This window comes from Apodemus sylvaticus, chromosome 4 (assembly GCF_947179515.1).
Source record: "Apodemus sylvaticus chromosome 4, mApoSyl1.1, whole genome shotgun sequence".
Lineage (NCBI taxonomy): Eukaryota > Metazoa > Chordata > Mammalia > Rodentia > Muridae > Apodemus > Apodemus sylvaticus.
The window spans coordinates 92,805,258-92,832,894 of NC_067475.1; the positions used below are offsets into that span (position 1 = coordinate 92,805,258).

At 35.1% G+C, this 27,637-nt stretch overlaps 1 protein-coding gene across 4 annotated transcripts; it reads left to right on the forward strand.

Moving 5' to 3' along the window:
• The first annotated feature begins 13 nt into the window (after positions 1–13).
• Positions 14–27,637, forward strand: Serpini2 (serpin family I member 2). Of its 4 annotated transcripts, none has more exons than XM_052180353.1 (9): positions 14–76; positions 2,125–2,379; positions 8,981–9,211; positions 10,515–10,709; positions 10,789–10,981; positions 16,171–16,268; positions 19,793–19,879; positions 22,481–22,570; positions 27,424–27,637. In XM_052180353.1, the coding sequence occupies exons 2-9, from the start codon at positions 2,133–2,135 to the stop codon at positions 27,498–27,500; spliced, it is 1,218 nt and encodes a 405-aa protein (XP_052036313.1). In that variant the 5' UTR covers positions 14–76; positions 2,125–2,132; the 3' UTR covers positions 27,501–27,637. The 4 variants fall into 4 exon arrangements, with proteins under 4 accessions (XP_052036313.1, XP_052036312.1, XP_052036314.1 ...); XM_052180352.1 differs by lacking the exon at positions 14–76 and adding an exon at positions 1,671–1,743; XM_052180354.1 differs by lacking the exon at positions 14–76 and adding an exon at positions 1,740–1,811.

The window sequence follows — 27,637 nt, forward strand, 5'->3', positions numbered from 1 at the left end:
GCTTTGTATAAGAGGGCTTTCCAGTAAGCATGTTTTAATCACAGCATTCAAGTAAATAATCAGAAGTTAATTTTGGGTAAGTTCCTTAAAATTGAAAAGATATTTCATAACATGAACTGTATTCATTGAAACATAGAACTAGCACTTTGATTAACTTTGGTGTAAGAATAATTTAGTATTTTTTGTTCTAAAATAAAGCATTGCTTTCATTCTTCTTAAAATTGCTTATTGTAGAAAGGTCAAATTCTTACATAACTGTACATCATGTTTATCTAGTTCTTTGTTCTTTCTGGTAAAATATTATTCAAAACCAAATGAGTAAGTGAAGTTTAAAACCAGTTATTTGTTTGATGCTATAACTTATTAAGTACCTGGACAATTTACATAGAAATGACTGTTCACCTATGTAAATTTTAATTATGAGAAGTGTCAGTACCAGTATTATTGTAAGACTAAGACTCTATTGTCAGGGAGAGTTATTCCAAATAATATTTATCATCCCATTGTTGACCAAATACATAAACATATATTTAATAAATTCCAACTTGTTTGAAAAGCACTGATAACACATTGATAACTTACATAGCTATAAAGAGGTGAGGAATATTTTGAGAAATACAATATATATGCATATATATTCATAAAAGAGTATATATATTCGTAAAAAGTTCAAAGCAAGATATATATGTATATAATATAAATATATGTATATGTATCAGAGCATGGTATGCAGACAATCATTTATGTGAAAACTTCTCTCAAGAATTTTTTACTTTTGTATTTTTACAACTTAGTATTTTGATTTAATACTTAAAAAGCATCTACATGACAATTTACATCCTTATTCATTTCTTATCAGCATGTTACTTTCTACTAGGTGCTTTGTATTATATTTTGAGATTTATTTCCTTTTTAAAAAATCTATTTATTCAAATATACTTTTTCTATTTAAATTAATCAATCTGAAATACTAAAATAATGCCTTATAGATTACTGTTCAAGGTTATTTGATTATTCTTCATCTTTATACCTACTAATGCTTCTTAATAATTCTTACCATATGACTCTAGCAAAGTAATATTTCAGGTCTTCAAGTAATATTTCAAGCCTTCACTATTCTAAAGGCTTCAAGTTTTGTTTCCATTGAAAGGTCACTTCCTAGCAGCCAATTGATAGCTATTATTATAAAGTAGAATTAGCATTACTGAAATTTATGAGAACTCAACATTATTATTCTATGAAACATTTAAATCTGATTTTTTTCCGGATGAATAATTAGATAGGTGACTATCACGTAATTGTCTTAGTGGCCAGTTGATAACTGGGGCAGTCTTGTGAATGGTGTCGGATTTTTATTGTTGTTTTCCCCACAGTTGCTAATTATTTAGTCACAGCATTTGGCAATTTCATTTGTTGTTTTCATTTTACCATTTATATCTGACTATCATTTTGTTTCCTTTCCATTGTTCTTTCTTTTCCTTTCCTTCCTTTGGAAAACCATGAAGTGAGAGTTGGGACATTTTGCCCTTAGATTCATAGGGTAAAGAAGAGCTAGTGTTGGGGTAACCAGGCTGCCCACTGACTTAGAGTGCCCTGGCTTGGCTGTTCAGCTGTTTTCGGTCTGTAAACCGAAATCAGTCAGATAAAGTCTGATTTGAAGTAACCTGAACACGTTTCCTTTGAGTCAGAGTCACAGCTGTGCCAATAAATAAGTGAAAAGACAGAAGAAGAATCACAAAGCAGGTTAGACACGTTCTTGTCTTATCATGTGCTGAGGGGAGAGCTTTACCATTGGTTTTAGAAATCTCAAGGTAACAATTATTCTACATTTTGAAGGACCTTAGTACCAGAGGTATTTGGGCTTCTCTTATTACATAATACTTATTCAGCAAAATGCCACTAAATAGAGTTTCCTTGTGGTAGTATGGTAGTACTTTATATAGAATATTCTGTCTGTTTGTTTGTGTGTGTGCATACACAAATATGTGTGTATGCATATAAATATGTATATGTGTGTGCATATGTGTGTGTATATATATAAATCTAATAGATGAGAACTCTATTGTTAAACTTACTATGATAAAGCCTGATTTAAAAACCGATACATTTTAAATTAATACACAGAAGGCGAGATGAATAAGACTATATTGTGGAGTTTTCTACTATTTTTTTCTGGAAATCAAACTTCAAGAACTACGGACCAAAAAAATGCTGAATTTGCAGTGGATCTTTATAAAGCGATTTCTTTATCCCACAAGAACAACATTATATTTTCCCCTCTTGGGACCACTGTGCTTCTTGGAATGGTCCAACTAGGTGCAAAAGGAAAAGCACAACAGCAGATCTTGCGAACTTTAAGGATGCAGGAAACCTCAGCAGGTAAGCATCTTACTTAACTCTCTAATAGATTCAATCACATTAGTTTTTGGATATCAGGGAGAAGCTCAGCTCATAGAACTTCAAGAAGTGAAAATAAACAGAGACAGTACTAAGTTATAACTAAAGAGATAATTATAACGCATTTTATTCACTTTTAATTATCTCTTCCTAAAATATGTAGCAAAAATGCTTTATTAAGAAATTAAGGCTTGTACAGAAATAAAATTTTCTATATATCTCTGTATTCTTCTTTGAACTGCTTGTGTATTTCTAAGTACTGATTTTTAATATCAGGAAACTGATTCAAAACATAATTTAACATTGCATTTTATTTGTTCTTGTGGAAAGGGCATTAGTTAGCAAACCTTTCTTCAGTAGCTGTTCCTCAATTTCCCTCACAAAAGTAATGCAGTACTTCACCAAGAGACCACAGAACCATTAACATGTAATTTATAAGCTGTTTAGTTTTACAAAATGGGGCCAGGAGCACTTAAAATAATACATAGAAAGTTTGTTAATGTGGTTTTTTTTTCTTTTGTGTTTTGTTTTTGGAATCTCTTTGTGTCCTGTGTGGGCAAACTGGCTTCCCATTAGAAACATCCCCCTGGTTATACAGCTCATACTTTCACTTTATAGTGGTCTGAGTTTTAAGCCTTTATATTCCTATCACAGAACATATCCTGAATGTCAGAAGAGACATCTAGATTTTTTATTTGAGAGTTTAGATATCACAACCACAATTAATTACAGTATATTTTCCTTAGCACAGTTTATCTGCATTTAGGAATTTGTTTTCCTGAAAGTATTGGCAAGATGTAAATTGCTCTGCTTTAAATTAAATGAAGTTTGCACAGAACAAGTACTGCTAATAAACTAAATGACTTTTCTTTTGTGAATAATGTATAATGAGGCTACTGTAGTCATCTTGATTAATTCCTACAAGTCCCAACTCTTTACTCCAGGTCTAGTACATCTCATGGTTCTGCTTTGAAAAGTAATATATTGCTTACGAATGTATGCAAAGCTGATTCTATGATAAGCTGTCAACATAGTTAAATTCCCAGATAGATACATCTTAGATGGGAACATAAGTGTCTTAAGAATGGTGAGATATGAATGTAAAAATCACAGTAACAATAATGAGTTATCAGCAAACATAGATGTAGTCTATCTAACACCTCTATACACATGCAAGCCATCTGATTAAATGTCTATAATGATTCTATAAGATACATAAACCCCTGCTGGACAGATAAGAAAAACAAAGCAAAGGGAACTGAATACTTTGGCCAGTTATATTTCCCAAATTGATGAAGTGAGTCTTACAAGGAAATTTTTGTATTTTCCTTGTAAGAGTATACATGGTTGGCAACACAGTGAGCAGAATTTACCAAGCATTTCTGCAGTTCACTTTCTAAGTGACAGAACAACACACAAAAAAGACTATAAGTACTAAAGGAAAGAGAAAAAGGCAAAATAGTGAAAGAAAAGTTGGACTATAAAATAGAGAAAAGAAGAACTAAAAGAAGATACACATCCAAGAGGTGGGAACTAATGAGGGTCCAATGATAAGGAGACCAAGTGAAGTCCCCACACAGTCTGACATGAGAAGTTGGTGACGTCAGAGTGCAGCATGGGCTGAGACAGCCAGAAGGCAGTGCCTGCAGTCAGGTGGGGGTTGAAACAAATGAGAAGAAAACACAAAAAATCACGTATCTTGTATTTATCTAAAAGTGTTTTATTACGTTCATCACATTTTCCAATTAATTTTGATTTGTGTGTGTGTATGTGTGTATGTGTATTAACATGAGTGTATATGTACATGCATGTGGAGGACAGAGGTGGGCATCAAACATCTTCTTTAGTTGTGTTCTACCTTTAGTTTTTATTTTATTTTTTTAAGGTAGGACCTCTCACTAACCCTGGAGCTACACTATTTCGCTAGACTGTGGCCAGCAATCCACAGGGATGCTCCCATATTTATCCGTGCTTGGATTACAAGCACACACTTCAACACCAGATTTTATATGGATTTTGGAGTCAAACTCAGGTCCTCATGCTTATTCAGCAAACATTTTATTGAGCCATCTTCTCAGGCCCCATTTTCATTTTTAAAGAACAATATTGTGTTGTAACATAACATATATTTTGATTATGGCTTAATTCAGCATCTTCTTAGAGTTAATTCTTAGAGTTAATTCTCACTGACTTACCTCAGTGTTGGTCCTCCTGTCAGTCCTTCAATAATTATATTTTTTATAAATTATTATTTAAAATTATATGTATATGTGTATAGTTTGTGTGACAGTAAGAGCCTACATATACTAGAAGAGGATATCAAATACCTGGAAATGAAATAAAGATTGTTGTGAAGCACCTAGTGTTCACTGGGTAGAGGACTCAAGTCCTAAGGAAGAATAGCAAATGTTCTTAATCACTTAGCCTTCTTTCTAGTCCCACCTCCACCATCACTGATTTCAAACCATGCTATCTGTTGAATCTTCTGTCTTAATTTTTCTTTCTTGCTACCAGTGTGTGGTCCTTGCTAAATTATTCCTTGTTAATACCTGGATTTTCTATAGACCTTGAAAGATAGATACAACTGCTAGCATCCTTGCACAACCAAGACTCCCAAGGTATTCACTATATATACATTACCCAATCATCAAAGTGTATGCCAAAAACTTACCTTCTTCATGTTAAGAACATCTGATACTGCCTCTGAAAAAAGGCTATTGATCAGTTAAAGGCTGCACTGGAAATATTTCTATTTACTCAGTGTAACATGAAAAGAAAATCTAAGGGTGGGTACAACTCAATATTAGACTGCCTTCCCAGCATACTTAATGTACCAGATTTAATTCCCAACACTACAAATAAACAAAAAAATATGTAGCATGAATTTTAGCCACTTAAAAAAATTCCTTGTAATTTTGCCCAAGCCATGTTACATTTTAATTTTTCTCACCTCTGTGAATCTCATATTCTTTACTATAAGAAATGGAACTTGTATCAGGGGATTCGTGTGGATCATTTGGCTTAAATAGTCACTCTGTGTGTGTGTGTGTGTGTGTACATTCATACATATATACATGCATGAATGTAATGAGCATTTGGAGGCCAGAAGATAGTGTTGTTCTTCAAGAATTAAGTTTTTAAATAATTTATTTTTATTATTTAAACTATGTGTGTTCATGTGATAGTGGTGTGTGTGTGTGTGTGTGTGTGTGTGTGTGTGTGTACACTTGAGTGCAGGTGCCTGTGGAGGACAGTAGTGTTGGAGCACATGTTGCTGGAGTAACACAGATGATGTGAGCCTCCAACATGAGTGCTGAGAACTGAACTTTAGTCCTTGGGGAGAGTAGCATGAGGTCTTAACTGCTGAGCATCTCCTCAGACTCCTACACACACCCTCTTTTGAGATAGTCTGTGACTGGCAAGGAATTTGATACCACGATGTCTGAACAGTGAGTCCCAAGGATCCACCTGTTTTGTCTCCACTGTGCTGAGAACATAACAATGTGTTGAGATGCTTAGAAGTTTTCTTTTTTATGTTTGAGTTTGGGATCAAACTCAGAACCTCATGATTCAGGGGCAAGGAAGTTATAGACTGAGTCACTTCCCCAGCTCCTAGGTCTACTGTTTGGATCATATGTGTACATACCTGACCTTTGTATTCTTGACAGCAGGAGAACAGAACCACTATGGTGACAATTTTGGAATCATTTGAAAACCACAAATATTATAAGAATGTGTCTTCATTTTAATTCTAGGTATGGGACGTGGGGCTGCTTCAGATTGTCCACAGCAGCTGACAATAATTTACCTCATGTTCTATCAGGGGCATAGTTTTGCCAGCTTCAGAAAGCTTTTATGATCATGTGACATTTGGAATTCTGGGGACTTTTCAGAGGGTATAAATGCTATGGTCCCGAGATGCAAGATGGTAGTGTGGTTGTGGGTATAGGGTTGTTGTTTGTTATTGGTTGATAGCTCTTGGTTGTTGTTGGGTAAAGTCTGTTAATTAATTGTGCCCAAAGAATAAACAACAAGAAGAAAAATTAGATATCCTGACAGGAAGAACAAACCTTCCCAAGGAACTTGAAGCCCCTAAACAACAGCAATTAGTCTAAGGATTCTTTTGTCTCTCCTATCTAGTGGTAGGTTTTGAAAGGATGGAAGGAAATGGGTAGAAAAGGGTAGAAGAAAGAAGAACCTGTAAAGTAGCCAAAGGCAACTACAAAACAGTGCTAGAATTTTAAAACAATTTCTAGAGTGTTGGGACAATCCCACTAGCCCATGATCTGGGCTCCAAGGCTCTATTTTAAGAAATGAAATGTTTTTCTCATTGCTGATTAGCAGTCATGTGTATGCATTCCCTTTGGTCTGTGTTAAATGAGGTCATTAACCTATAAATATAATCAAGTTTATAAGGCCAATAATTTTATAGTCTCCTCCAATTGTGTGATAGTTGGTGATAGTTTTCCACTGACTCAGGTGCTCAGCAATTTATCAAAGATCAGCTCTTCGTCACAGGTCTTAGACCTTAAGTACATGACATTATTCTATTTGCTCTGACAAATGATGTACAGCTATTTTTTCTCTTCCTCTTGGTTTTCCCCACTATTCCTTTAAAAGGTGTCCATAAATTATAAATGCCTGAAAATTACTTTAGAATTCTTTCACTTTGTCTTTGTTATTAATTCTTTTGCATAAGCCTTTGTGCTTTTACATGCAAAGTCCTCTCTGTTGCCATCCAGCTGCTGGAATTTGCCATTTAAAGCTCCAAATAGCAATGAACAAAACATCCAAAATCTTTGCATAACTACACAAAATAGTTTAACTCCCTCCATCTATTTGTATAAAAACAAGCAGGGTTGTCAGGAATCATGGAGGTCTTCCAGTCTAATCATAGAAAAGGCATCTTTATATTTAAAATCTTGCATGTCTTTGTCTGTCTTCCAGTGGGTAGAAAATCCAAAATTTCAAAGATAAAGCAATAGTTCTAGCATGCCTTTCTGCATAGATGTGCACACTGTGCATATTCAAGAACTCTGGACCATAGAGGTGTCAGGGACCAAAGCACAGCTTCCAGGCAGCTGAGCAAGAGGCAAAGAATGTGGAGGCAGCTCCCTTGTGTTAGAGCCATTAATCACACAAAGAGTGCACTTTCTAGTTTTATGATTGAAGGACATGTACATTCTTATGCTTTATCTCCCTTACATACTTACAAAAAGTTTTCAGTAATACTTGAATTATGGTGTGTGTGTATGTGTGTGTGTGTGTGTGTGTGTGTGTGTGTATGTGTACATTTCTCTCATTGTTTTCACATGGTTGCTCCTGTGCTTGTGAGGTCAGAGGTCTATGTTAGGTGACTTACTCTATTGCTCTCAATCTTATTGTTTAAGATAGGTTCTCTCACTGAACTTAGGCTCACCAATTTGACTACACTGGATGGATGGCAAACCTCAGGCACTGGTCTGTCTACTGTCTCTATCTACACAAAGCTGGAATTACAGGCATGAAATGTCCTCCTTGGCTTTTATATGGTAATAAGTGAACTCAAGTCCTTTTGCTTGACCAGCAGAAACTGGACTGAGTGAGCCATCTCCCCAGCACTCTTAATAACTCTATTCAATGAGTATCTTTCAATGGTGAATAATGTTTGTTTTGTTTAATGGATATTAATAAAATATTACCAAGTTAAAGTTATAGAATTGGCATTTCAGTTTTTGTTGTTGTTTTCTTTTGTTTTTACTGAAAATGTAATGAAGCCCAGAAATAACCTGTTATCTGAAACTGTTTCTGGCTTGGTGACTCAGTTCTACGATTAAGCACATATAATGCTTGTGACATTTGAAAATGATTATTTTATATTTCCCATTGTAAATATGGAAGAAGCCATTAGAGTAGACAAGTCTTAGAGCCATGCACAGTACTATGATAAGAACCACTCACCAATAAATAATCAGCTGGTGGTAATGAATTAAATTGAGTCTACCTAGTTGCTATAGTTGGAATGGGTTAAAGGCTGATACTATTCCTGCAGATAGACAGAATATGTAAATTTCTGAATCTGAACAGGCACTTCAGATTTTTATATAAATCTAGAGATGATTATAGAGCTTAATCTTGTAAACCTAGAAATCTGAACAGATGCAGTTCTTCAACAAAGAGTAATGTTTTCTTGAGGCTGAAAGAAAAGTATCATTGAAAAGCTGTTCATTGGTGTCATACCTCCACCAATACCCTTTAGTGTTTTCCTTGCAAAGAAGATCCTAAATGAAAATTTCCTGCTATGAAACTATCGAAATATCATTAGAAAGTGGGGCTTTCCTTCAGCCTGCATGAATTCATAATTTTGTTGCTGAAAAAAAATTAAATTTACATGGTCATTATTTGTTCAGTATAAACACGGATATTTCTGCAAAATCTGTATTCTATAGGAGGTAAATGTTCAAAATCGTTATAGTGACTTTTCGTGGATAGCTATGTCTCAGAATGAGAAACTGGTGATATAAATCAGAACACGGGTCAAAGCCATGAAGCTATTGTTTTTGTGTTGCTCAATATGTGAGAATATGCTATAATTATTTTGTAGGAGAGGAATTTTCTGTGCTGAAGTCACTTTTTTCAGCCATCTCAAAGAAGAAGCAGGAATTTACATTTAATCTTGCCAGTGCCCTCTACCTTCAAGAAGGATTCATTGTGAAGGAAATGTATCTCCATAGCAACAAGGAGTTTTTTCAGAGTGCTACAAAACTGGTGGATTTTCTGGATGCAAAGACTTCTGCACAGGCAATAAGCACCTGGGTAGAAAGCAAAACAGATGGTAAAGTTCCCCATTTTCATAAAACTGTTGTTTCCTGTTGGATTCATAGCTTTTAATATCTTAATGGAAAAGGTAGCTGAATGTTTTCCCATTGCACTGGGATCAAAGACATGGCATCTTCTATTTTACCTCACGGTCATTTAAATTAACACTAGACTTACAACCCAGAGAAACTGCACTGCTTTGAAAAGTGTAGTATTGATTCCTGTACTAATTTTGAGACACCTTCCTTTTAGTAGTGGGAGAATTTCAGCAATAGTTTTTGTTCAAGCATTGATTTTTTTTTCAGGTATGGAAACAGGAAGCTTATCTTTGTCCAGGAATATGTTAGATCTGTCAATTCCAAATGTTACTTTCTCAAGTATATTGTAAATATTTTAGGTGATTATGTTAATGTTTAAAAATAATGTTAACAATCTTATCATAAATATTACCTAGCCATTAGATCCAAAGTGGCAAAAAGTTAAAAAGTCATTAAATAAAGGTTAAGATCAGTTTAGACTTGAGATCAAAGTTTAGAACATTGTAACCTTAGATTCTTTTTGAAATTAGGACACTATTATTTTGGTTATTAGAAACATTAATAACAACATATGTAACATAATAAGCATATGTTGGAACTTAATAGATTCTTTTATTATGATTATGCTGAAAAAATTTATGATTGTATGAGTTGCTATATGAATCTTCATGGGCATGTTCAAACACAGAGCGGTATCCATTGAGATTGTGATGTGGTGGTGAGCAGAATTTATAGAAATGTGAAAAAGAAAGTAATAGTGTTATGAACAAAGAATTTCTTATAGCACAGAGAAATAAGAGGAGGATAGATAGATTTTTTTTTTTTGCAGCTCAAATCAGACCAAGCACTGGTCACTGACTGCCACAACAAGGGTAATAAGTTTGGTTGTATCTCTTACCTGAATCTGGTTGTCTTCATGGGCAACCTATACCTTTGGTCTGAATAATACTGATAAATATGCAAAAAGACACATTATAATTCTCTTCCTGTCTGAACAACAGTTTATGGATATGATCTCATCAGAGAGTTTATTACTAGCTCTGTTCACTCTTTCCTAGAACACTCTCATTTTTGATTTCCTGGTTTTTCTGTTTATGTCTCTTTCTTAGTGAAGTATTTAGCAATATTACCCTTTTCTCTTACTTTTGCCAAAGCTAGATGATACAATATACTGGTAAAAATAACTCTGTGTGAGATGTTTTTGCTTTAGTCAATATTAGCAAGTTCTATTGAATTTCTACTTACTTTTTCTCTCTACTTTGTTCTTCATTATCTTTATAGGAAAAATTAAAGATATGTTTTCAGAGGAAGATTTTGGCCCTTTGACTCGTCTAGTCCTGGTAAATGCCATTTATTTTAAGGGCGATTGGAAACAGAAATTCATAAAAGAAGACACAGAGATGACAGATTTTAGTAAGAAAGATGGCTCAACAGTCAAGGTTCCAATGATGAAGGCTCTGTTGAGGGCAAAATATGGTAATATGAGAAAAGTATATATTTAAAATAATGGATTTGATAACTGACAAACACATTTAATGCATTTCTTTTGTTGTAGGTTATTTTTCTGAGTCATCCATGACATGTCAAGTTCTGGAATTGCCTTACAAGGCTGATGAGTTTAGTTTGGTCATCATTCTTCCCACAAAAGGCGTGAACATAGAAGAAGTGGAAAAACAAGTTACTGCTCATCACATTCGGAGATGGTTCTCTGAGCTGCGTGAGGAGGAGGTAGAAGTCAGCCTTCCTCGGTGGGTCATATTCTGGGTTACTGATCTGTGGATTACAAACAGAATCACCTGGTCAGTTTTAAGTAATCAACACTCTGTTGAAATTACAAAGAATTATAATCATAGGAAGCAATGGTTATACTAGCTAATATGCTTCTGAGAGATAAAAGAACCTTCAGGACCTTTTGGTACCTTAATGGGATACCAAAATAGCACAGTTTGTATTCTAACTGGTGTTATAATTTCTTCATATATTTTAATATAACAGTTTATTAATTGAGGATCTCATAGTCATACACTATATTTTGAACATAGTCTCTGCTCCATATTTCTCCCTACTCCCTCCAAATCTAATTCCCACTCTCTAATATCCTTGAATACAATCACTTCTTATAAATTCTTTTCACTTTTCCCAGATCTGATCTCTAATCCTATGAACTAAATCATGAATTCAAAGTTTTGAAGTACATTTTCCTTAAATTAACTTCTTTTTTCAAAAAAAAAAATGAACAGGAGAAAACATACAGGCCAAGTAAGTAGTTTTGTGTTGACTGATGACTTTGTTTCAGCCATCTTTGCCCCTTCTCTGTAGAGTATCTATATGTAGCCAATGCTCATTCTGAAGTCACTTTGTAGCCCAGTCTAACATCAAAGTCATGATCCCCCCTCTGTTGTGCTGGTACTATAGATTTATAATACTATGTTAAAAGTATTCTCCAGTGGTGTGTTTCTTTTATATCCAAATGAGTTCATAGTGATTTGTAACCTGGTAAGTAAAGATCTGGTAAGTTAGAACAATTTAATCAATGTCATCAAATTTTCAGAGCTAATATGGAAAAGAAGCAAAGAACAAGCTAGTTGATATAAACAGCAGAAATTCACTCTCTTGTAATTTTGGATTAAAATTATGAACTTGAGTTGTTCTAAGAGCAACACAGACTTGAAGGATGTGCCTGGACTCCACCCTTGCCTCTTTTTACCTTCTGGTAGATTCCAACAGTCCTTGGAGTTAGCAGAGTAAGTCAGGCCCTGGATAACACCCATTATTATACACCCTGTATTTTTGGAAAATTAAATGCCTCTTTTGTAACATAGTTTGACCAATGTCAAGCAACCAGGATACTATTTATACACAAGAGACAACAGGAAGGAAGGAACGTGAGACTGATCCTGTTTATACCTCCTGTGTGTAGAACTTCCTCTTCCATTCTTTGACATAGAATGAGTTTAGAATCAAAGCCTGTAAGATTGACAGTAGGTGTACTAGTATTTGAGCTAGCTTTTCTTGTCTATAAAATACCAAAATCTAATTTTAAATATTGTCTTACATTTGGATACTAGCAAGAGTTCACAATATTTTGTCTACATGTAATATGAGAACTTGTGCCTATATTAGAAATTAAATTTTATTAGGCTGGAGATTCTAACATATACCTACAATGTGTCAGATTCCTGTATATAAAAAGCATCATGAAAAATGTGCATATATTATGTGTATAGGTAAAAGTGAGCACCACATACATGTAAATACAGGAATATGTTAGTAAATCTTACCTACACAGACCTTTGCTTTTATATAGGATTACATATATGTGCATATATTGTGTCTATGTGATATGTCTGGGCCTATAAACATAAATCTTTGTGTGTAGACCTTAGAAGACAAGGTATCACTTCTCTCTTTGCACCTTGTTATTTTAATGTGTATATGTCAAGGTAGCTATTTTGTTATCCTCTGTCTGCCCCTTATTTTGCCACAGAAATGCTGGGACTGTAAACACATCCTTTTGCATAGTAGCCTTTATATGTGTCCTGTGAATCCATACCTGTGCTCTCATGCTGGTGAAGCAAGCACTTTATTCCATGGAACATCTCCCAGTCTTTGAATTTACATTTCACTAATGTAATTTCACTAATAATGCCGCGTTTTCATAGATTTTGTTTGGCTACTTCCATCTTTAAACAATCCAGGGTTAGTTAAAGTCTATTGTGTATACAATGGGACTTCAGATAATAGAGCAAGGACTCAGATGGAGATATCAAGAGGATTTAATTTTTCTTCATTTAATGAGAGCACTCAGTATATAGGAGAGGGAACTAATGGCAAATTCACAGTAGTAACTAAAACCATGACCAGACCCATTTGGGGAGAAATTCAGATTTTCTTTTATTTTCTATATCTTTTACCTATGAGAGATCTATTTTAACTCAATGCCTAGAATTGGGAGCAAATTCCATGTGTAAAGCAAATGAACAATGTTTCATATGCTAAATAAATATGTGGTTGTTTAATTTATATGTATCTCACCAGAATTTTGCTGCATACTCTTTTACTTTTAGCAATTCTTTTGATAATTTTAGTTTAGATGAAGGTAGATGGGAGATGAAACATGACTGTGATGAATAATGACTCACACTGTATATATTGATCAAGATCATGGTTTGGAATTGTATTTTGATTAGAAGACAGAAAAAGTATGCTCATTAGCTTTGACCCAAATGGGCCTGAGTATAAATCATAGCTCTTGTACTTATCATGACCTTGAGCTCGGAAATCAACTTTCTTACAATTCCTTTCTTGTATGTCAATGATAATGATAATGCTGATTTCCTAGGAATTTAATAAATATTAAAAACTGTGGTTTATATTAAGTGCTTAACCATGGAAGTGCTACTTCTTCCCCCTGATTCATGGCTGCAATAATTATAGATAATTAGGTATTGGCCTTAGATTATGCTTTTATCAAATGCCTGAATGCATTTTTATTGCTTTAGGTTTCACTGGACTGTTCTATGAGCAGGGCTATTATTTAAATGACTTTCTAGTGATAATTACACATTATTACACACTGTAATAAGTCTTCAATATTCTTGTCATTATCCTGAAATTGCTGGGCTATTAATCTAAAAATAGTAACTATATTAGAACATATAGTTTCCACCTTAACTGCTATTCAGGGAATATTTTTAAAACAATCATACTTAATTTTTTACCAGGAAGAAATTGCTAAGAAGTTGAAAATAGTAGCATAAAATGAGCTATTTTTACTAGCAATATATTTTAAGTTTTCACATTCCCCATAATCCCAGTTACTCAAGACTTGGAACACCTATCATATCCCAAAATACATACTATTTTATGAGAAAATAATTTTAGCCCACTCCCACAGGTAATTCATTACTTTGAAGAATTACAGTGAAGAAATTTAATCAATGCTCAATTAAATTTGTGATTGAATTAGACTGATTTGTCATCAAATTTGTAGCCACTGACTTTACTTAGGTGTTAGATCCAGGGTCCTTTATAACTATATACATATCTTGAGACAAATATCTGTCAGGGTATAGAGACTCATATTGAAATAGGAGCCCTGGGGCATGTCACTGATATAGGAAACATTTTTCTCCATTTAAGGATGCCACTTGCATCCTTTTAAAAATATGGTTTTAATATTTTATTTTATGGTTATTTAATGTGCTATTTATCTGACCAGCTTTTGTTGCATACTCTTTTACTTTTAGCTATTCTTTTGATGAGTTTACTTTAGTTAAAGGTAGATGGGAGATGAAACACAACTATGATGTATAATGAGTCACACTGCATATATTGATCAAGACCATGGTTTGGAATTATATTTTGATTAGAAGACAGAGTCAGCACATTAGTTTTTACCCAAATGAACCTGAGTTTAAATCAAAGCTTAGAAATCAACTTTGTAGCAATTTCCTGTTCCCTGTTTTAGAAAAGCTTATATCTTTTAAAAATTAAAAAAAATATTCTTTAAGCATCTATGAAATAAAAATGTACTAGTTCTTCCTTGCTTTCTATTTAAATGATACCTGGAGTAGAACCAATTTAAAGTTATCTCTTATTAGCTTAAAAATAATTGGGACTCAGTCTATGGTTCTTTAATTTGGCTTTGACAATTACTGGGGTGGGGGTGGGGTGGGGTAAACCTAACACCTAAGTTACTCTTCTAACTGTTGGCCTGACTACCTTCCTAGCATAACCCAGATACTTGCTGTTTCTCCTGACCACATGTTCAGGGTCCATGTCCCCTTATGTGGCTTCCTCATCTCTCTCTCTCTCTCTCTCTCTCTCTTTCTTTCTTTCTTTCTTTCTCCCTCTCTCCTCCCCTCCCCTCCCTCTCCCCATCTCTCTGTTCCTCTCTTCTTCATCCCCAACCAAGTAATTCAAAACCCACCTGCTTCTAAACCCTCCTGTAATTGACTGTAGTCAGTTTTATTTAACCAATAGTTTTAAATCAAGGAACAATGTTTGGATAACAAAAGCTTTCAAAAGAGTACAGAATTTAGCATTACAATACATTGCACCAGACCAAACCTCAAGTGATACCAAGAGATTCAGTGCCTGCAGTTATTTTGGAATAATGGAAGATCTATACCCAAGATAATCTATGAGAAATTCTGTTTAGTTCCTTTTTCATAAATGAGGAACTCAGGTAAGCTGGATGCTTGAGTCTTAACTTATGGCCTGGTATTAAAAGGACTGTTCAGCTTTCTCTCCTGACCTGATAAAATTTTATCCATTTTACCTGCTTCCCTTCCAACATTTTATGCACATAATATTTCCACTCTAAGACAATTAGAAGAGAATTTCAGCAAATGAGAGAATGAATAGGAAGGATCCTGAGTTATAAATGCCTTTCTTGCAACAAGCTTCCTCTTGGATTGTTGTCTGCTGGGGCTTGTTCATAGTGTTGCAGTATCTGCCATGACACATATTTGTTAGAACATCTTTAGCACAGAAAATTGGAGAAGAAAACTTCATATTTCTTATAAAGAACTGTTTTGTTGGGTAATTGTTATTTTAAAATCATCCCATTCATCATCTCCATCAACAATATATTTAGGAAGTGATTTAATAGCTATGTGGAACCAACTAATGGAACTGGATAAAAATGACTTGAGATATAAATAAAATAGAACTGTTTTGTTGGGTAATTGTTATTTTAAAATCATCCCATTCATCATCTCCATCAACAATATATTTAGGAAGTAAGTTATTAGCAATGTGGAACCAACTAATGGAACTGGATAAAAACTTCTTGAGATATAAGAAAATGATGGCTGGTGACAGTCAAATATTCACAGTATATGCTTTTCCAAGTCACCCATCTCATGAAATTTCTTTTCCTAGAAAATGTGCACAGGGTTTTAGTAATTTTTCTTCATCTTTTTTGAAACAGATTTAAAATAGAACAAAAATTAGACTTCAAAGAAGCATTATATTCTTTAAATGTAACTGAGATATTTAGTGGTGGCTGTGACCTTTCCGGAATAACAGGTATGCTACTGATGAGTAATTTTTATATTGTCATGTTGACTTGTTTTCTTGGAACTTTATTAGCAGACTGATCTGAACATGAGAGAGCGCTCAGTTCCAGTAAGCATATGCATAGTGAATGAATGCCACACTATGGCTGAATCTCTTATTATTATGTATCTTCCAGGTAAGAAACAAAACCCAGATGGACAACTAGCTTTCAAAGATAATTTGGTAATATTAAAACATTTAATTCTTCACCCCTTGACAAAAATTAATAAATGAAAAATAAATAACTAAATAAAAGAAATAGTGGCGTACACACCACATACACTTTTACAGATTCAGTCTTCTCTGTTCTATATGATAGTGATATAAGCCTGCTGGCCCATTATCTCTCACCATATAACATGTACACCATATACAGGAGGAGATCTTCTTGGACTTTTACGAAAATATGTATACTTGAAGAAGTGTTCATCAGTTTTCTCACTCACTAATTCTTTAGAGACGGAGTGGAATGGAGAAGGTCTCTGAGAGAAGATGATGTGCATAGGTGCCATACAACTTCCTTATCACCTTCATGTATGAACAGCTATTTGTTTCCACAGAGACAATTGCATCTGACTTCTGGCCAATTGCTATAGTACCAACCTTAATAGTCAACATTAAACACCATCTTCTCACATCTATTTCTTACATTAGCCTTTTGAAATGATGATACTTATCCAAGTCACAATACTTGCAATACTCACTTTTTTTGAAGGAGACAGAGTCTTTTTATTGATCAATTTAAATATAACAAATTATGGTACTCTTCCAGAATTAATCACTGTTTTTTCAAATGAATGGATAGATGTAAACGTGTTGGAAAAAAGAAACAAAACTAGTCTAATATTAGTGATTATGGGACATCAATACGAAATAGATATTTTATACTGACAGAATTCAATAATTTTGAATTTAATATTTTAGACTTTTAAAACTTTGGGATTCAAATTTGACTTCTTACTATGCTTTAGTTCTTGCACCATGTTGAGTAATGCCTTAATTTTTAGGAGTCTCAACTATCTAATCTAAGTAACAAAATATGTCTTAATGACTTTTGGAAATTAGCAAAGTTTATGTAGGCCACCTGTTCATCTAGGCCATGGAATGATAGCTTAGTAATTAAGACTTCTTACTACTGTTGCAGAAGACCTAAGTATGGTTCTTACCACTCACATCAGGCAATTCACAAAACAAAAACAAAAACAAAACAAAAACAAAAACAAAAACAAAACAAAACAAAAACAGAAAACAAAATAAAACCAAAAAAACCTGTCTGCAATTCTAGTTTCAGATGATCTGACACCCTCTCTTCTGGCCTCTTTCCATCAGTATCTGCAATCAATTTACACACACACACACACACACACACACACACACACACACACACACACACATACATGCACACGCACATGCACATGCACATGTACCCACACACACATGCACACTGCACACACATGTGCGTGAATGCAAACACACAAATATATACACACAAACTTAAAGCAATACTTGAATGTACAGAAAAACTAGGAGCATTGTAGACTCCTTAATTTAACAATTATAGATTTACCTTTTCATGTAAATTTAAAGGGAAGGATTATTACAAAGACAGAGATAGCAATGAATCTACAGAACTCATGTTCATTGTTCTAAGCTAGTGTGTTTCAGGTGTCACTGTTTTCCTTTTTTTTTTCTTTTCTTTTCTTTTTCTTTTCTTCTTCTTTTTTTTTTCCAGATTTGGTTTTTTCGAGACAGGGTTTCTCTGTACAGCCCTGGCTGTCCTGGAACTCACTCTGTAGACCAGGCCTTGAACTCAGAAATCCACCTGCCTCTGCCTCCCCAGAGTGCTGGAATTACAGGCATGCGCCACCACTGCCCCACTCTTTTTTTATTTTCAAAATGTTAGAACTGTTGAATTTTATTATTTATGTCTCTGATTCAAACATATGACCTCCTGGTCTCAAATTAAAAGTATATTTCAAATGATTTCCTCTTTCCTGGATCCCCCCCTCCCCAAAAGTCCCATAAGCCCTCTTCCCTCCCCCTGCTCCCCCAACCACCCCTTCCCAATTCCCTATTCTGGTATTCCCCTACACTGCTGCACTGAGCCTTTCCAGAACCAAGGGCCACTCCTTCCTTCATCTTGGACATCACTTGATATGTGGATTGTGTCTTGGGTATTCCAAGCTTCTAGGCTAATATCCACTTATCAGTGAGTGCATACCATGCGTGTTCTTTTGAGACTGGGTTACCTCACTTAGGATGATGTTCTCCAGCTCCATCCATTTGTCTAAGAATTTCATGAATTCATTGTTTCTAATGGATGAATAGTACTCCATTGTGTACATATAACCACATTTTTTTTTACCCATTCCTCCATTGAGGGACATCTGTTTTCTTTCCAGCTTCTGGCTATTATAAATAGGGCTGCTATGAACATAGTGTAGCATGTATCCTTATTGCATGCTGGGGGATCCTCACTGGCAAGCCTTATAGGTAAGGCCTATATGTATAAGACCATGTAGATTACCCAAATGATTTAGGAGTCATTTGGAATAGTTTCACTACAAATCTGGGTGAAAATTTTCACCCCTGCCCAAATTGCACAAACTATTAGTTCTTATCCGACTTCAGGGAACTATTGGAGAATTTGGATAGGTCTCACTCAAAGTGGCTCTCTGGTATTTTGATAATCCACACTGAAACTGTGGCTTCCCCCTTTCTCCATGTTACAGCTTTCTGAGCACACTCATGTCCACTGAGTGAAGTGAGTGGTGGCTATGCACCCGACAGTTTCTAAGACATGCATGGGATGACTGTGGCTATGCTAGATATATCTGGTGCTGCAAAGCTGACTTACTGTAATGTACATGGCTCATGACTTCACTTTTCAAGATAAACTTTACAGACCACTTTGCCAGAAGCATTTCATGTCAGTTGTGCCAGTAGGCAGGAGAGGACCCCTCAGCACTCAGGCATAGCAGAGCAAATACTGCAAGACTCTGTCTTACACGAAAACATTTACTAGGCTTTCAAAATGCACAGCTCCAAAATGATTTCACTTAAAGTTGACAGAAAGGCATTTTAGACTTTTATGACCTAACTTGTATTGTAGGAAAGTAAATATTGGTTTAACATTAGATCAGAACTGAATATGCAATTTAAAAGACAAGTTGACTTTGAGGTTGCTTTTTCATTATTTCTCTAGATCATGGTGAAATGGGGAACCCCCATGTCCATTCAAATCTTCCTTACTGTGGGATGCCTGATTTGAGGGTCACACCTTTCATGTCTGGGCAAACTTTTCCTATTTGTCTATCTATTTCATGACTTTTATAGTAAAGCTTAGGCATCTTTATCACCAGAAAACTGACTAAATTGGAGAGAGTTCATTTGTTGAATGCCTGTTCCTGTGTATTTGAACATGTAATTGCTTGAGGACTTAATAGCAAAGACTTTGATTTTAACTGTCGAAGGATCTGTCATGTTTCCAACAGACTCATCTGAAGTGTATGTCTCGAGAGTCATGCAGAAAGTTTTCTTTGAGATAAACGAAGATGGAAGCGAAGCTGCAGCATCCGCAGGTAAAGCAAATGAGCTCTCAAGAAACAAGGAGGAAGGGTGGTGAGCAGCGTGGAGACTGGGGTCTTCTGCACCTTCTCGTCTCTCTTTTTCTCTTGTTTCTCTATTCACAATGGAAGAGGACGGTGCGCGTGTGTTTGTACATCCATCTCTTCCTTTGAGCACAATGCAAAAGGAAAGGATTTGATGGTAAAATGAGCTTTAACTATTGATATTATCTCATCTGCAGATTGGAAATACTCCTAAATAGCACATAGGCTCTTGAGAGAAAATGTCAGGACTCAGCTCTGGAGTCATCCTGGTTAAGACTGCTCAGTATCACTTTCCTCTTTAATATTATTCTTAATTACATTGACTTAGTGATCACCTTTTTAATTTCATTGTTTTTATTATCTCAGTGGTAGTTAAAATACTTAGCTGTCCATTAGAATCACTTGGGATTTTTTTTTTTTTAAAACAAATCTATACCCAGAGAGAGCTTTAAAATAATTAAATCTGTGTTTCTGTAGAGGAGACCCAAGCTCTAAGATTTTAAGTTTCCCTAAGAGATCTCATATACATCCAAGCAGAGCAAGTACCAGAATGTGACTTGCACCCTGCCCTTAATACTGCATATGCACACTGGCAGCAAGAGCTTTACAAACTAGTTTAGAAACTTCATAAAAATGCAGAATTTCAAGTCTCATTCCAGACCTACTCTGGCAGACTCTCGCTCTCTGAACTCACCAGGTGGCTACATTTGAGGTTAAGAATAACCTCTCTACTGCACTTCATTAAGTAAATGGTATTTTGAATAACCTGTTTGCTATGTGTAAATAGTACTTGCAAAGGCAACTGATGGAAAGCTTTGAAATCAAGCAGAAATAATAATAATAAAAAGAATCAGTGGTTTCTTCATAAGTCTGTTTTACCTTTCCCATATGACTTGGACTTTAATTAATGCTTTAAAATGTTCATCATTTAAAGGGTATTCTTGCCAAATACTATCAATTATATCTACTTAATAATTTCCTTATTAGTTCACAGTACTGCATAGTACTATGAATTTGACATTTAGATGGGACACAGTGAGCTATCTTTACCAGTCTGTCATTTCTTGAAGAAAGTTGCATTACTATGCTCAAGAAACACAAATTGCAGGGCATGGACTTTGTCAGTCCTTAGATAAACCAGAACTATGTTTTCAGATGAGGTTAATGCTCATGAACTCAAAATTTCATCTGACTTTACATGATACGGAATGAATTCTCATCAGCTACTGAACAATTCTCTAATTATATTAGTGAAGGAAAAGCCCTAGAGATGTAAAGTTGCTTGCCTGGGGTCATGCTGTTAATTGACTGAGTTTGAACTGATATCAGGTTCCCTGGTTTTAAGCTCAAAGTCATTTGGCTATTGCACACTGCCTTTCATTGTAAAGCTAGAATTCTCCATCTCATTAGGAGATAGTAATAGGAGTTGTCAGATATCCTGATGAATCATGCCCCAGAATAGCCTGAGAATCTGACTTTGAAGAATGTGCTCTGGGGTTGTTCAGGAACAAGGGGGAACAAAAAAAATATTCACTAAAAATGGAAATGAAAGTAAAATTGACTTTACTTTTCTGATTTTCTCAGGAGTTTAGATGTGAACTTATATCCGCTGGTGCTTTGTGTGGAATTATCATGATTATTCTGTATATAAGAGTATCATTCATGACATTTTAGTAAGATTATATGTTTTTCCATTTTGTATACACACACACACACACACACACACACACACACACACACACACATAAATTGTCTTTGGGTCTGCACAAAATTTTAGAGGACCATTGAGACTAAGTTTCAGTTTACCGTGAGACTAGGAATGCAGTCTGGAGATGGGAAGCAAGGGCATCACATCAGCACTACACAGAAATTGCCATTCTCAGGTCTTGCTCTGAGTCAGTGAATCAGAACTAAGTTGAAGAGAACCTGAGATGGGTGTAAAAATGTTTAATCTAGAAAACACTGTCCGACCACTGAAAATTTTCACATTATTGACAAACTCTACATAAGCTGAAATATTTTGGTTTATCATTGTATCAAGTAATTGTAAAATAGCAAATATCTGCTCCTAGTTTTATAATAAAAATTTCAAATATATATATATATTTTCATATATATACTAGAACCTCTAGGCTCACAGAATAATTCTGGCAATGTAGTTACAAAATAAATAGTTTTAAACTCAGATGAAATTCTCACAGCCTGAAATACAACAATGAAGCGCAAAGAGGTCTGGAAAGGAATTAAAAAGTGAAGCGTTTTAAGACTAGATCATGTAATGTAAAGAGTGGACAGAAAATTACTATTGAGAATATGACATTTTTCATTTCTTTCACTAAATTGAATCTACTATTTGGTGTTCTTCCTCATTGAACATAAATGTGATATCAGAATGAATTCATGAATGGTTGAATATTTAATCCTGTGCATGACGGTTTAAAATTAATTACAAATTTCTTTGTGTTTAAGGTACATTATATCAAATTGCTTTTGTCTATAAAATTGTAATGTATTTCTGTTATGGATTTCTTTTGTGTAAACATCTAAATGTCTGCCATCTTTTATTCATAGGCATAAACATCCCTGCAATCATGAGTTTGACTCAAACTCAATTTCTAGCAAATCATCCATTTCTGTTTATCATGAAGCACATCCAAACAGGTACCTCCTTATGACATTTCTTTGCAGGTCTTTGCAGGTCTTAAATTAATCTATCAGTTGGTATACACATATATAAAATCTTATTTTCTTTCAATAGGCACTTTGTACATCAGGTATACTATTGTGAGATATGATGAGAGTCTGAAATAAGGTTGTGAGAATATGGCTTCTGGAAAGTTTCCGCATGTATTAAGCTAACATCTCCCCCAGCAGTTGGAGATTTGGTTCATAAGGATTTAGAACCTCAGAGATAGAAAGTATAGCTTTTCTAGCACCGTACAGTTAAAAATAGGCAGAGGGAGAAGTGAGCTTAGCTTGCCCTAATGATACAATGGGGGAGGATATTGGGAATCGCGGAGTTATAAGAAGAATGACTCATGGAACTTCTGAGAATGAGAGTGGGGCCACACATTATGTCCCCTCCCCAAACAAGATTCAGAGAAGTGTGAATAGGATACAGTAATGATAGAATGCATGACCATTTGATACAATGTCAGAATATAGAAATCCAGGTTGTTAGGAGAGATTGTCAACACTTGCTCTTAGGAAAAGATCTGCCAGAGTGTGAAAGCCCTGGGGAAGCCATCTTCAGGGTATCCTCAGGACTACAACAGCAGTATCCTATGAGAGTCACACAACACAGGGAAGCAGAGCATACTTGATTTAGCCAGAGCATGGCAGTAGCCCTACACATTGACCCTGAGGTCATGGGATCAGACCTCTGTGCATATTCAAGCTCAATTAAGTCAATTAATGTTGTTTAATTATCCTAAATTACCTTAACCATTTCATGCTTTAAAATATGAATATTTATAAAACACTTAAGGCTTATAACATCTTGCTTAGAACTATGTAAGAATCACTAAAAAATAAATCAACAAACAAATAGTAATAAATGGAGGACAAATAATTGAAAAGATTCTGTAAAATTGGTTGAGGGAAAAGAGGTAGAGTTAATATGAGAATGTGAACTAGTTATGTTAATTAGAGGTTTTGAATTTGTTACACTATCCTTAGTGTAGTGCTGTTTCAAAAATGTTTAGTGTTAGAGTTTTGGAACAGACATAAAATTATTGAGATTGTATTAAAATAATTTTAGTTCCAGTAGTGGATGTTTTGGGATTAAAATATATTCTGAATATGCTGTTTGACCTATACGTCTTAAACAATTGAATAATAATAATTTTTTATAATTAGTGTATAGAATGGTTGAATATGGATAACAGAAAATATATGATTGAGTTTACATTGGGCCAAAGCAAATATGTAAATGAAATTTAGGCTCATAATGTTTGATTTTATTTTCTAAATTGATGATTTGTTCTAAGGCCATGTAATTTCATCCTGTATTGCAGTAGTGAAATTTTCAAACCTAAAATAATCCATCTACTTGTTCATTTGTGATAACGTTTAGCGATTAGTTCCTTAGTGGCAATTTCTATGATCATAATTGTAATGAAGCTTTTGGAATAGGGTTATTCCTTTAAAATATTGCTTAGTATAAATGCCCTCCTTTACTTCCTAGGAGGTCTGAATTGTGATATAAAACTTAGAACAGGACTGAAGAGATTATTTCGTGACCATAAGCAGTTAGTGTTCTTGTAGAGGAAATGGGTTCAGTTCCCAGAATACACACACTTCGTTTTTTCTGGTACACACATACACACTCACACACACACACACACACACACACACACACACACACACACACACACACACACACAGAGAGAGAGAGAGAGAGAAAGAGAGAGAGAGCATAGACATACATGTAAGCAACGACTAATGCACATAAAAGAATTTTTTCAGGTTTTTATTATATACTTTATATTTCAAATGTTACCGCCTTTCCTTGTTTCCTCTCTGAAAACCACCTATTCCCCCTCACTAACCCACCCATTCCTGCTTCCTTGTCCTGGTATTCCCCACTACTGGGGCATTGAGCTTTCTCAAGCCAAGGGCCTCTTCTCCCTTTGATGTCCAACAAGGCCATCCTCCCCTACATATGCAGCTGGAGCCATGGGTCCCTCCATGTGTATTCTTTGGTTGGTAGTTTAGTCCCTGGAAGCTCTGGGGGTATTGGTTGGTTCATAATATTGTTTCTCCTATGGTGCTGAGAGCATCTTGGGTCCTTTCTCTAGCTCCTCCATTGAGGACCTGTGCTCAGTCCAATGGTTGGCTGTGAGACTCCACTTCTGTATTTGTCAGGCACTGGCAAAGCCTCTCAGGAGACAGCTATATAAGGCTCCTGTCAGCAAGCACTTGTTGGGATCCACACTAGTGTCTGGGTTTGGTACTGTATATGGGATGGATCCCCATGTGGGGACAGCTCTGGATGGTCTCTTTCTTTCAGTTTATGCTCCAGGCTTTGTCTCTTTATCCCCTCCCTTAATTAGAGTCACACCAAGATATTTTATATTACTAGTGACTATTTGAAAGGTGTTCTTTCCCTAATTTCTTTCTCAGCTTGCTTATCCTTTGAGTAGAGGAAAGCCACTGATTTGTTTGAGTTAATTTTATATCCCACCACTTTGCTGAAGTTGTTTACCAGGTTAGGTGTTCTCTGGTGGAATTTTTAGGGTCAGTTACACATACTATCATATCACTTGCAAATAGTTATATTTTAATTTCTTTCTTTCCAATTTGCATCCCCTTGACCTCCTTTTGTTGTCTAATTGCTCTGTCAGGACTTCAAGTACTATATTGAACAGTTAGGGAGAGAGTGGACAGTCTTGTCTAGTCCCTAATTTTAGTGGGATTGCTTCAAATTTCTCTCCATTTATGAAAGCCTATTTTCTCAAAGTAGTATCCTTCTTGTGATCTGTTTATTTTTCTCTCCAATAAATGAACTTCACATAGCAATGAGATGTTGACTTGGAAGATCAGGAAGTGGCTTTAAGCTTTACAGAAAGTATATTTAGTTGACATTTTTGAAGTATGGAGACAGATTACTGTAGATTTGTATAACCAATATTTACCTGGATTTAAATTTTTATTTTTATCAAATACTCCTCTTGCAAAACCTCTGTGTGCTATTTGGATTTTCATTGTAAAGAGTTTGTAAATTGTAGTGTATTTATCTGCAGCTGTTAAAGTTATATGAGATAAGTAACTCACTTGTTTTCTTAAACTCAGGGCATATACCAGCTGTATAGATTTCCAGATGAAATTATTAGACAGGACATGAAGTGTGCCATGTTTGAAGCAGTGAGTCACAGTTTTCAAACCTACAGTTTTAAACCTTATCCCCCCCCCCAAAAAAAATTATTGCACTTAGAATTCTGGACTTGAGCTAAGGAATAATAAGCTTGAACAATATTAATGACTAAATCTTAGAATCTAGCTACATGGTGATGTTGTGGATTTCATAGTAGGAGTTCTGAATGGCTTCCATGTGATGGAGAGCTGAAGTGAACATTTAACTGAAGTGTAATGGACACGTATATAAGAAGGAGAGAAAACAAAAATGGTATTGACTCTTGCTCCTCTCCACCTGTTGCTCTGTTGTTCAAGGGACATTTCACTAACTCCTAGAACTCAGTAGTGACTAGCGATGGGTATGTCAAGACTCCATTAAAAGTACAGTTCTCTGTGATGAATTAGGGAGACGGAAAACACTGGGACCAAGAGCATTTGTGAAATGTTGAACAAGGCAGAATCCAAATTCTAAATGATCTTTTTTTTTTAACCTATAAAATGGCCTTGAATCACTTCAAGCTTCTGAGAAGTATTTTATGCTAGAGCATTATGAAAACCCAAAGCACTGATGCTTCCTACCAGGGCTGAATGCATTCGCCATCCTGGGAAAGGCACATCCTCCTTTATCAAAATACTGTGTGTTCATTTTCTTTCTTGTTCTTGACATAATTTTGGGATTTTGAAGAAAAATAAAAAGAAAACCATCAATTGAAGATTGTCTCTCTATCCATGTTACTAGCTCCCTTAAGACTACATCTGTATCCCTCTTTTGAGATTATTATATAATTACTATATTTCTTCATGCCCCTTCCTATCTCCAATCCCTCCTATATATACATCCTACCCTTACAACCCTTTCCACTCTCTTCAAATTCATGTCCCTGTCACTTGATTGAATAGTAAGGAGTTAACTAAGCATAGAACATTCCTGCTGTCATTTCAAATATATCAAATTGCTTTAATTAGCTTAACTTAAACAAAATTTATTTTTCCACTTTCAAAATTAACCTTCACTACACCCGCAATTAAGAGGCTTATGGCAGCCTGTCATTGACCCTCGGCCACTTCCCTTTCCCAGGTTAAATGCAAGGTGAATGGGTTTGACGCATCATTAATTCCTGCTCTGTCATCTTGTTCTTTATTCCACATCACTGCCAGACATAGAATGCATGGAACCAGGTGTTTGCATTTGCGTTCAATGCTATATTGTTTTGGTGAGCCCGTGAAAGTACTAGCAATATGAAAATATTGTCTTTAGCAGTGAAGTACGCTTTGATTCAGCACTGAAGGAAGTCTGGGAAACTGCACTTTTAACCCTGAGGCTCATATTCTGTGCATAAAAAAAATGACTGCCAATTCTTCAAACTTGAAGCTGTACTGTGCTCATCACCATTTTATTATGCTGTGATTGCCTGACTGGGCTCTATGTTTAGAAAAGCTCTTCTGGAAGACAAAACTAAGGCAATTTCCATGATAAACTGTTGTAGGGTTTTACTCCCTTCTCAAACTACCAAAATGATTAATAATGGTCAAAGTGTTTCAGGCAAAGGCGAGGGTCCTGACATCAGAAGAATGAGTAAAGGATTGTTAAATCATGAAGAAAATAGTTAATATCTTTTCCTCCAGGAATTTCTAATTGTTTTTTCTTTCTTTTCTAGAATCAATTTTGTTTATGGGAAAGGTGACAGATCCTGACATCCAAACAATGAAAGGAAGAGATTTAGATTCACTATGAATAAAAATGATAGTCTTGGAATATAAGACGACCCTTGGAAAATGATTGATAGATGAAATATCATCATTTTGAAAAATTTCTAACATTTCTGATTAAAATTGTGCCTATAAAATAAGTAAAGACAGATATAAACCCTT

Bases quoted from the DNA above. Each gene is read 5' to 3' on its own strand.
- Serpini2 (XM_052180353.1), top strand. From the start codon at position 2,133: ATGAATAAGACTATATTGTGGAGTTTTCTACTATTTTTTTCTGGAAAT. The intron at 10,710-10,788 runs GTAATATGAGAA...CTTTTGTTGTAG, and splicing joins TCTGTTGAGGGCAAAATATG to GTTATTTTTCTGAGTCATCC. The intron at 19,880-22,480 runs GTAAAGCAAATG...TTTTATTCATAG, and splicing joins CGAAGCTGCAGCATCCGCAG to GCATAAACATCCCTGCAATC.